Source organism: Rhinolophus sinicus, chromosome 5 (assembly GCF_057876585.1).
Source record: "Rhinolophus sinicus isolate RSI-liver-muscle chromosome 5, RSI-T2T, whole genome shotgun sequence".
Taxonomy (NCBI): Eukaryota; Metazoa; Chordata; class Mammalia; order Chiroptera; family Rhinolophidae; genus Rhinolophus; species Rhinolophus sinicus.
The window spans coordinates 105,891,045-105,902,255 of NC_142505.1; the positions used below are offsets into that span (position 1 = coordinate 105,891,045).

The 11,211-nt window shown below is 45.1% G+C and overlaps 1 protein-coding gene across 2 annotated transcripts; it reads left to right on the forward strand.

Annotated features, from left to right (window-relative positions):
* The first annotated feature begins 4,791 nt into the window (after positions 1-4,791).
* On the forward strand, positions 4,792-7,775 carry RPL26L1 (ribosomal protein L26 like 1). 2 transcript variants are annotated; one of them, XM_019741351.3, is made up of 4 exons: positions 4,792-4,902; positions 5,305-5,481; positions 6,749-6,889; positions 7,469-7,775. In XM_019741351.3, the coding sequence occupies exons 2-4, from the start codon at positions 5,314-5,316 to the stop codon at positions 7,595-7,597; spliced, it is 438 nt and encodes a 145-aa protein (XP_019596910.1). In that variant the 5' UTR covers positions 4,792-4,902; positions 5,305-5,313; the 3' UTR covers positions 7,598-7,775. The 2 variants fall into 2 exon arrangements, with proteins under 2 accessions (XP_019596910.1, XP_019596920.1); XM_019741361.3 differs by having other exon boundaries at positions 4,879-4,912.
* Positions 7,776-11,211: the final 3,436 nt, after the last annotated feature.

The following is an 11,211-nucleotide window of genomic DNA, read 5'->3' on the forward strand; positions in this document are numbered from 1 at the left end:
ATCCTAGAAGGGAATTTAATTCTAGAGGATAGAAATTGGGAAATGGGGGAAAGATCTGTGAGGATGAGCAGAAAGTCATCCTCTGGACTTAGCCCTTCCTTTGTTGAATCCCTACAGAATGTTCCTGGACCTGTCACGTTCTAGCTGTGTGCCTCAGGCCAGGTCCCTAACCGCTCAGTGCCTCAGTTTCCTCAGGTGATAATGGGGATAGTAATAAAACAACCTAGTAGGGCTGTTGCAGAAATTAAATCTCTAGTATGTGCAAGTCAATTATACTGGATTAGAATGAGCTCATGTGCAGGAAAATGATACATGGTAAATATTCAAAAATGGTAGTTGGTTCATATTTGGTGTCCCCAAACAGAATATAATCTTGAGACCAGAGCTAACATTTTCCCACAACTTTGCGCCAAAGGTTGCATAAATGAAGGTGTTTCATAAATTCTTCTTGATTGCCCAGGACCTGGCTTTCCTTTTTCAACCTTAAGCTCCACAAAGGGAGATCAGGACCAGCTGTGACAAAGGGACTTCCGTGGATATGTGCCAACCTTCACGGTCTTCTCTGGGACAGCAAACGTGGATAAGCACAGGAGGGATGAGTGTGGGAGTGAACCAGTCTGCAAGACACTCTTTATTCACCCTCCCCGTTCCTCTTTAACAGCCTGTCTCCTACTTGAGTTACCGTGACACTCAAAGCTGCTAGCGGTCAAGAGTAGTCTGCTCACTGGTAGTCAATTATGTGTGTTCCCGGGCCTGCTTCTGCAGCTGTGCGCTATGCTATAATGATGTGAATTAGTTAACCAGTGAAATATGACTCAAAAATGAAAGACTAGTAACACTAAGTTGACTACTTTGGAGAGACCTGATAAAGGTGAGTTGCTACTGAATTTGCTATGAACCAGACTACAGAACAGACTTGGGGGACAGAGGAGAAGTCCTTGAGCATTCTGCCTTGGCATCGAAAGTGTCTAAGTTCTCATTCCATGTTACTCTTAAAGAAACCAAAAACTGGAACTCTGGCGGGTTTAATGTAAGGAACATGAGGGAGAACCCCACTGGAGGTTTGCCAGTGAAAAAGCCTTGCTTCAGAGTCGAAAGGTTGGTGAATGTGCTTTAAGTTGGGTTAAAACATTTAAGGTATGTGTGTGTCATTTGTATGTTTTCTCCCTTAGACCAATTCTTTCCCTTGTCTCACCAAGCGCAGATTACAGTGTTTCCGTGTAAGATTTCTCAAGCAGGATTACAGTGCAGACCCAAGTTGGGGGAGGTGATAGGTTGGGGGCAGTGGTGATTCAGGCAGAAATGGCCTCTCCCGGGGAGGTGTTGCAGTTGCAGGAGAGATGACATGTAGAGAAAAGCTTGTATGCTGCACCTGCGCTGCCTGGGGTGGGACGGTGGGCAGAGGGGGTGTGAAGCTTGGGAAGAAGTGGGGCATAGTGATAGCACTAACACAGTAGCTGTGGCTTGTTTCTATCACTACAAGTCACAAATGAACATTTGACTCTTCACAGAAACAAAGATACCCATTTTCTCAATGGAGGTCCCACTGGTGGTCCTAGTCGCTTCATTAGCAGCTCTAACTATAGATGCAGCCAGCGGTCCAGGAATGTGAGAGGGGACAGGGAGGTGGGGGACATTCACCCAAGACCCTATTCCTGCCCCACCAGTTGCCTTCTGTCAGTTATGTAATGATGAGCTCATGCACACTATTCTGACCAAAAACAAATTGTTTTTATGGTAACTCTTGTAGGAATAGCTACCAGGGCTTGGGCATTCTCCGCGTGCCAGGCAAGGAGTGATTGTTCAGGCCTTGTCTGTCTGAGTCCTCACAGCAATGCTAAGAGGAGGAGGTGGGCGTTACGCTTTTTTCGGAAGGACAAAACAGAGATTTAGTCATTGGTCTCCGTCACACAGCTAGCAGGTGCTAAAGCTGGAATGCAAGCCCATGGCCACCTGACTCCAAGAATGTGAAGAATTGTATGGTTGGTTCCCTCTCAGTCCCCAAGATTTTATCTGTGTCAAAAGGGAAAACTGACCCTCTTCCCCGCCAAACAAGGGAAAATTGAAAGTAGTAAGGGTACTTTCGTTTTCTTCCTTTTAAACAGCCTGCAGAGCAAAGCTAAACTGAACATTGGGGATTTTCTTAAACAAAAATGTTAAACTTTTAAAACATGATTTTAATTACACAAATAATACATGCTTATAGCCCCATTGGAGGAAAATCAGAAAAGAGCAAAAAGTTAAATAGGGAAAATTAAAGTTATCCTGAATCCCATTAATCAGAGATAATCAATGTTAACATTTTAACAATGTCCTTCCATAAACAAAATGGGATCCTGCTGTTAATATTCTGTGGTTTACTTTTGTTCTCACTTAATAGACACCTTTCTATGTTAATAACTATGGCTATCATCACTGTCTTTATTGGCTGCAAGGTAACAACCATATGGAGTATCTGACGCTGGGTCATGTTCATCGCCTCTCCATTTCATTCAGAGCCTATTTTCTCACCTGTAAAAGGGACAATTCGGAGGGTTGTTTACCAGATTAAATAACGTAATGTCTGTAAAGCTGTTAGCACAGTGCATGACAGTAAATGCTCAGCCTAATAAGATTGACCATTACTATTCATTTAATAATAACTTCTACCATCCATTACGTGCTTACTTGGTGTCAGGCACGGTGCTAAGGGTTTACTTAATCCTGACACTAAACCGATGACTTAAGTCCTATCATTCTCCCATTTCTCAGATGAGGAAAGTGAGTGACCGAGAGGCTAACTACCTTATCCAAAGCGACAGGGCCAGGACGTGGTGGAGATCCAAACCCAGGCAACAAGAATCCAGGACTCACACATTTCCCCACCACATCACCGTCTGCCTCTGGGACATAAAAATACACCCTGGGCATTTCCTCTGTGCCAGGCACTGTGCTAGGTCTTGGGGCTTCTACACCAGTCCCTGTGTCTGTTCTAGGGTGGGCATGAGGCAACATAGAAGCCAATCCCACTAAGCCCCACTTAGAGTGACAGCCTCAGGCTCTCATCTTATCTGGTGATGTCATGGCACCTGTCTTAATTTTACTGAGCCATGGAGGGTGGGTGTGGCAGGATGTAAAGAAATGCCTCTGCCCTGTTGGATCGTGAATACAGCTTGATTGTCTTGGGTTGTAATGATCTGTCCTCACTTGGTTGTCCTTCACCAGTGAGGCTCTGTGCTCCTTGGGAGCAGGGACCAGATCTCACTCCTCCCCAGATGTCTCTTATCTAGCCCTGTACCTGTGGCTCCATGTAGGTACCAAATAAATGGTGAATAAATGAATGAGTAGATGGATGCATGTGTGAGCAAATGAGTAGGAGAATGAGTTAATGAATGAGTGTGATAGAGAAGTGAACGAACTGAGAAGCCAGTGAGTCAGTGAGTGAATGAATGAATGAATGCACAGATGAGTGAACTTACGGAGGGGAGGGGCTTGGGTCTGACGAATACTGCAAGGGCTGCTGCTCTGAGAACCCTCTTACTTTCCATGTGAACTCAGTCCTAACAGCATATGCTTCTGCCTTGCCCATAGAAAGTGACCTTTTTTTTTTTTCTGTCCCTGGCTTTACTGTTATAAGTCAATGTAGTTGACTTACAACATTTGTAAGTTTAAGGTGTACAACGTGCTGATCTGCTACACCTACATATTGAGAAGGAGACGGAATGCTTAACACCCCCGGCACCTCACATACTGACCACGTCTTGTTTGTGGAGAGAACATTTAAGAGCTTCCTTTATGACTCCTTCCCCCGCCTCCTTACTCTGAGCCTCCGCGCATAAAGGGTGGCCTTTCAGTTGCCTTTGCCTGAACAACTTCCCCTCGGCTTACTCTGCTGCCCTGGCCTCTGCGAACAGACCAGGCGTGGCCATCCTCCCAGAGTCTGAAAGCCAGAGAGGCCTCCAACACTGACTGCCGGGGGTCTGGAATGAAACCTAAATAGGTTCCAGCGAGTCCAGGGATCAAGTCGCAGGCCCTGGTTGACCATGAGTATTAGTAAATACCGGTGTTTAACAATTTCAACACCACATATCAGGAGACAAACGGAGAGGGCATGGGATATGCTGGCATCTAGCAAAACATTCTCCCCTCTCTGAATTTCTCGGTGCTCATCTGTTAACCGAACACCGCAAACTCTTCTATCTGGCATCTGGCACAAAGTAGGCGCTCAATGGATTTGAACTGAATAGAAGAATTAATCAGTTCAATCAATCAATCAGTCAATCAATGGGAGTTTCCCTCACAGCGAAGCCTACATCAGAGGGACCTTTCATCTCCAGGGGCCGCACAGGGTGTTTCAGACTAACGAACGGTTGGGTAGTGCCCGCACCTCTGGGCGGTCATCCGGAGATGGGAGGCGGAGCCCTGGCACGACCCGGGCGGGTTTTGTAGGGCTGTGGTGGAACACGAAAATCTGCATTTTGAACAGGCTTCTCGATGATTTTAAGAAGCAAGTCAGCAGATTGCATTTGGAGCATTATGATGTTTAAAGTACCCCGATAACAGGCCTAGATGACCTCTGCGGAGAGTAACTGGGCAAAGAAAGTTTGCGGTAGGAGAGAGACTATTGATGGTGTACCTATTAAAAGAACACCAATAAGCCTCTATTGCAGGTCCTACGAAAGTATACCCCTTCTCTCCAGAGGCGCTATGTCTTCGGGGTTCTGGGCATGACCTCCAGAGCCGCTTACCTCTCCGGTGGTCCCTGGAAACGAGGCCCTGCGATCCCACCCCAAGCCGCAGGGGGCACCATTCAGCTTCGTTCCGAGGGAATGGGGCACCGCTTTCTTTCTGCGCTTGCGCGCCAAGGCAGCCTCATTTCCTGCCCTGCGCGCGCATCGTCAGGGCATTTCCGGCGCCAGGCAGGTGAGCGGAGGTTTGTGCGTTTTGCGGCTGTGGAAGTCCCTTGGCTCCACAGGCTCTTTCCCCACTTGCTGCGGGGCTACCCGCTTTCCCAGAGATTTCTTTGCGTGACCCCAGCCATGCATTCTTTAGCCCAGGTCTCCCCCTTCCGTCAGCCTCGAGGCCCCAGTGCCGCCCTCTCCGCAGGGCTCCTCGGGTTAGGCCCGCGCCCTCTCCTGCACGCCTTACTCAGTGTAACACCCACACCTCCCTTCATGCCCCCCCTTCTCCCCCGAGTGCCTTCTTCCGAGGCCACCTCCTCCCGTAGAGCAATTGAGTGGGGATGGGGAGGAATGTCCTGATGGAGAGCCGGCGCTGGTACCCCACTGAGCGCCCTTTTGCTCCCTCCCTCATGATTCTCTGCAGACGGTCGCCATGAAGTTCAACCCCTTCGTGACCTCGGACCGCAGCAAAAATCGCAAACGCCACTTCAATGCCCCCTCACACGTGCGCCGGAAGATCATGTCGTCCCCGCTCTCCAAGGAGCTGCGGCAGAAGTACAACGTCCGCTCCATGCCCATCCGCAAGGACGACGAGGTCCAGGTACGTCCCCCCCAGGTTCTAGTTACCCACCTGCGTAGCGCGCGGGCGCCCCTTTGCCTAAGAACTTCGTGCGCGCTTGGACGTGGGGGAAGCCATAGACTCACCCTCAGGACCCTGGCACGTAATTGTGACCCTGCAGATGTGTTAGACGGCAGATGGAACGCAAAGCCACCAGCGAGCGCCTGCCCAGCATAATCAACATTCAAATTCGATTCTCTAATAATAATAGTTTCCTTTTAAAAACAGTGTGCCAGCCAAACTAAACTCTGCTGTTTGATTTAGCCCTTGTGGCAGCCAGCTTGCCAGGCAGGCATTGCTCAGGGTGTCTCTACACCAGACTCTGCAGGGGATGATTCCAGGTCTTTGTTACCGACGCGATGGCTTTCTAGCTGTCTATGGAATACTCCACTGGAATGTCTCCAGATATCTCAAACTCAACGTGTTACTATCTATTCTTTCCTAACATCTCTTTGTTCCCCCACGTTCCATGCCTCTGGGAAAGGCATGTCTAGCCAGCCAGTTGCCTAACCAGACTCGGTGTCATCCTTGCCTCGTCTCACTTTTTCAGTCTAGTTGATTTAGTCTGATCCCGTCTCCTGCCCGCCTCCTCATTGGGTCAAGCGTTTATCTGCTTCTCTTTAACCCAGGTGTTCCTTTGGACTGGTTTTATTAACGTCTTCAGTCTTGATCTTTAGTAGAGGCTTTTTCACAGACTTCCATGTGAGAGAGTCTGGTCTATATAGAGTGTGCTGGATTCTCAGTGAGGCGTGGCTGTTCTCTTTACAACCTGAAAATCACCTTGGTAAATAAGGTGAACAACCTAGGTAGACATTTTTAGGAGTATTGCGGTTCTCCGGTTTTTTAATACGTGGTACTTCATCTGTGCTTGTTAATGAGCGTCATTTATATTGTGGCTACTGTTTAATAGGCTCTTGCCATCAGAGAAACCATCATCTAGTTGACTTTTGAATTGAGTTGACGCCTGAGCAGATTTTTAGTACGCAAAACAGCCCACGAGAATTTTAACATTTACGTTTTTTTGACTGTAAAACATTAGAATGAATTGTAGAAAGCTTGAAATTTGGAAGAATATAAATTTTAAAAATAGTCACCTGTAATCCTACTTCCTGCCTACTTGTAACCATTGTCAACATTGGGCTATATTTGCATTCTATCATGTTATATGCCGTATATTAAAACATACACACCTCACTCTGATGTTCATGCATTAGAAATGGGGGACGTTCTCGTTTGTGTTTTCTCTCAGGTGGTCCGAGGACACTACAAAGGTCAGCAGATCGGCAAGGTAGTCCAGGTATACCGAAAGAAGTATGTCATTTATATCGAGCGGGTGCAGCGTGAGAAGGCTAACGGCACAACTGTCCACGTGGGCATTCACCCGAGCAAGGTATGGCCTGGCCTGAGCAGTGGTAGCGGCCGTTGCTATTAGAGTTATTGACATGTTGCTGCGATCTACACAGGCGGCCCTGGAAGAACTTCCAGAGGAAGGTCAGGAAGGTCTGGAGGGAGAAGAGACACCGTTTCTTCCTGTGGCTCTCACACCCATCTAGTGGAATACACTGTTGCTCCTTTGCACTCCTGTTTTATACACTGTATTGTAGGGTCTCCTCCAGAATTTCAGATCCTTAAGGCAGAATAGAATGGTTGGGTCTTGCTTTCCCTTATGATCCCTGTATTGCCCAATAGCTGAAAGGAATGCAGATGTTTCTTAAAATGTATTTTTGCCAGCCAAGGGACGATAGACAAACCAGAAACATGTTGATAGTATAATTTTTCCCGACTCAAAGGACATTTCATGTCACTAAACTATCTAAATGGTCTCCTAGATCCTCAGGAGTTAGTGGTAGGAGGTTGGTAACAGATGGAACCTAAGCTGTCGAGGAAAGCTCTGCTGTACAAAATAATCGTGATTACAAATCCTTTCACTTAAGAAACAAAGATCCATTTGTTTTCTCTCTCCTAATAGGTGGTTATCACCAGGCTCAAACTGGACAAAGACCGGAAAAAAATTCTTGAACGCAAAGCCAAATCTCGACAAGTTGGAAAAGAGAAAGGCAAATATAAGGAAGAACTTATTGAGAAAATGCAGGAATAAATATTAATATAACCTGTTGTCTGTGCGACCCCAGCTTAACTGCAGATTTTTAGCCTGGTTTTGAAGGTATCTCTGGAATATTTGTTTCCTTCTTGTTTTGTTATTGATATGTGGCTTTGTAAATCTACTTTTGCTGTTTTGATCTATGAATAAAAATTGGAAGTGTTTTCTAATTCCAGATGGAATTTGTGTTGTTTTATAGATAAAGTCCATCTTATTATCAATTCCCAGTTGGCAGTCTTTCAGGATTTCATCTGTGGAGCCGCAGAGTATTGATGGTTTAAAATGCACCAAGTAAATTTGGGAAAGTATGGATTAGGAGGTATGTAAATATGTATACACACAGCATATGAAATAGGGTAGGTGCCCCACATAGCAGCTGTGTTATTAGTGCGTTGAGCTGTGTGTCTAGTCAGTATAATGAGCAGGTCAACCCAATAAGATCTATAGTTTGATTTTTCTCATTTGAGTTTTGTCTTTATTCTCAACCAACATGATTTAGGACCTCAAAAGTTGCATAGAAGTCAGCTTTCATACTAGATTAAGTTCATTGTAAGGATGACATATTCTGATGCCTGGTCTGGACCCTAGGCTCCAGCCAGTACTCTCATCACTAAAGTTAAATTATGATAATTTCTAGGAGTCAGACTTGGCCTGCTTCCAGCAACTTGTGTAATACGTGATAGAGATAAGGGCTTTGAAAGTTTATTACTTGAGATACTGCATGTAATGCACAGAGAGTTCAGCACATTTGAGCTATTGTCTTATAGGAGAATGGAAATGGGTTTGTTTGCAGGGGCAGAGGGAAAAGTTTCTCTCCAGGGAGTTCAGACAAATGCTGGTTCTTGAATGAAAGGGAGGGTTTAAGGGCAGCAGTATTATGTTATGGCTGCTGCAGGAAATGGAGACTGGAGAATGCCAGATGGGTGGGCCTGCCTACCAAGGTTCAGGCCCTGGGGTATTAGCATGTTTCCTGGAATGACTGAATTCAACAGTTTCCTACTGACCTTTCCATCAAATCTGCAGATGTCCCTTCGCTTGAGTGAGTCCCCTTGTGCTATTTTGGGAAGACTCCAAACGTTCAAACTTCAGATAACTGCTTCTGAGTGTCTGCTTTCATATTACACTAAGACATGAGCTGTTCAGCTCCAGAGCTTTCAGTGTGAGTCGGGTAGGCAAGTAATTGAATCTTCTGACAACCAGATGGAACTCTACGAAGCAAAAGTCCAGTGGTCTCTGCTGATGCTACAGGCGTTGAGCAGTTCCCACCTGGTGGTGGCTTGGGTCTTTTTTCATTGTTCTTTTAAACTAGTTATTTTAAAGACGGAATGCTTAATATGGTACAACGTAAAAAGATGCACAATTAAATTTCCTTGTCACCTTGACTCTCAGTCATTTAGTTCTCCCCAGAAGCAGTCACTGCTTCTTTTGTATCCTTCCAGAAATAGTCTATCTATATACGATTGGGTGTTTACTAAAAGGTTGGTCCACGAAGAAGTCTACATGAGAAAGGCAGGTCGTCCAGATTGAAACAGCTATATAAGGTTGGTTTATTCCCTGAACACATAAAGGTGCAAATATTAAAATCTTTGTCCATTAGAAATAACTGAATCAACCACATCCTGATTCTAGAACAGATTTTTGATGGTCTCAGTAGGTGTGTCTATCTTGTTAAGTAGTGTGTAATTTAGGGTTTTTCTAACTATTTGAAATAGGAGAGGCAGCATGGCTTAGTGGGAAGAACCCAAGTTATGAATTCCTAACACTCAGATCCCAGTTCTGTCACTTAAAACAGCTAGACGGGGCCTGTTACAAATCTGAGCCTCTCTTTCCTAACGTAAAATGGATTTAATAATATTTCTGTTAGGTGTTGTGAGCATTGAATGGGACATAATTCAGAGTACCTAGTTCAGTGGCGTGTGGCCATCACTCAAGAAATGGTAGCTGCCATAATCATCAGTGGCCGCCCATAGCGCATGTCCGATACACGCGTGCTGAACAAATGAGTGGTGAAACATGCTAGAGCATTCGGCTTCTCTCGGAACTCCAGACTTCCAGAGGACTCCAGAAGGAGCTTTATGACTCCATGGCTTCATGACTGTGTGCCAGTTTTTATTCACAGGGCCAGGCTTAGGAAAGGGGCTCACTATAGCATGTCAGTCAGTTCTTATTTACTTTATCCCATTGGGGTTGCCTCTGAGACTTTTCCTCTAGGAGTGATTCTCAAACTTTTCAGTCTCGACCTCTGCTTACACATTTAAACATTACTGAGGACATAAGAATATAGTCCATAATGTTGCAACAATTGTGTATGGTGCCATGTGGGTACTAGACTAATTGGGGGGGGATCACTGCATAAATGAAGTAAATGCCTAACCACTATGCTGTACACCTGACACTAATATAATACTGAATGTCGACTGTAACAAAAAAAATTTTAAAAATTGAGGACCCAAAAATCTTATATTTATGGGGGTTCTATCTGTCATATAATTTGCCACATTAGAAATTAAAATCTTAACATTTGCATTCACTTTAATAAAATAATGTTTAAACAACAAATCCAGAAATAACATTTTATGAAAAATATCTTTTCCAAAACAAAACAAAATGTAGTGAGAAGAGTGACATTGTATTACATTTTTGTAAAATTGCTTGATGTTGGCTTAATAGAAGAATGAATTCTTACAATGCTTCTGCATTCAGCAATATGCTGTTTGGGGTGAAGCCCAGGAAGAAAATTCATTGTCACACAGATTAGTTAGGGAAGAGAGGCACTCACAGACCTCTGGGGGAGAGTCTCACGGGCTCCCCAGGGGTCCTTGGACCACACTATCCAGCGTCTGATTTATTTCCCGAAGTGGACTTGAAGTGCCTGAAGGCAGGTAATATTTCTTCACTCGGGAGGCCCCTGAATCCTAGCTCCTGGCCTTCCCTACAGTTTTCCTTTGGAACGTGTGATAAAATGTTTTTGACAGATTCACTGGTAGAGGGAGCTATTGGCCAATACTAGCCCACAAATATAATACCGAGATTAAGGATTTTTCTCATTTCACACAGGATGAAACGGACATATTTACACAGAACTGGTATCTGAACTGCCACATCCCTGTGCTCCCCGACATCTGCTGCTCAAAGAGGCTGCTGAGAAGGTCAGGCAAAAGTTAGACTTAACGGGATCAACTTAAAAGATTTGCATTTTTTAAGGAATGGGAAAATTTCACAATAGCCAAGAAGTGGAAGCAACACAAATATCCACTGCCAGATGAATGGAGAAACAAAATGTGATCTATACGTACAGTGGAATATTATTCAGCCTTAAAAAGGAAATTCTGACACGTGCTTACAACATAGATGACTGTTGATGACATCATGCTGAGTGAAATAAGCCAGTCACAGAAGAACTCTGTGATTCTGTTACGGGCTCGGGGGGCCTTGCCACTCTCAGGATAGAAATCAAGCGAGTGGGCAAAACAGTTTTGCAGAGAGAAAGGTTTATTAAAATGAAAGCTTGATGCACCAAGCGAGTGCACTCAGGAAAAGAATGGATGTGGCTCCTCCAGGCTTATAGGCAGAGCAGTTTTATAGGCTCTTGGGATTAGGGGCCACCCCTT

Excerpts from the sequence above, each read along its gene's own strand:
- RPL26L1 (XM_019741351.3), top strand. The coding sequence starts at position 5,314 with ATGAAGTTCAACCCCTTCGTGACCTCGGACCGCAGCAAAAATCGCAAA. Across the intron at positions 5,482-6,748 it reads GCAAGGACGACGAGGTCCAG|GTGGTCCGAGGACACTACAA; the intron begins GTACGTCCCCCC and ends GTTTTCTCTCAG. Across the intron at positions 6,890-7,468 it reads TGGGCATTCACCCGAGCAAG|GTGGTTATCACCAGGCTCAA; the intron begins GTATGGCCTGGC and ends CTCTCCTAATAG.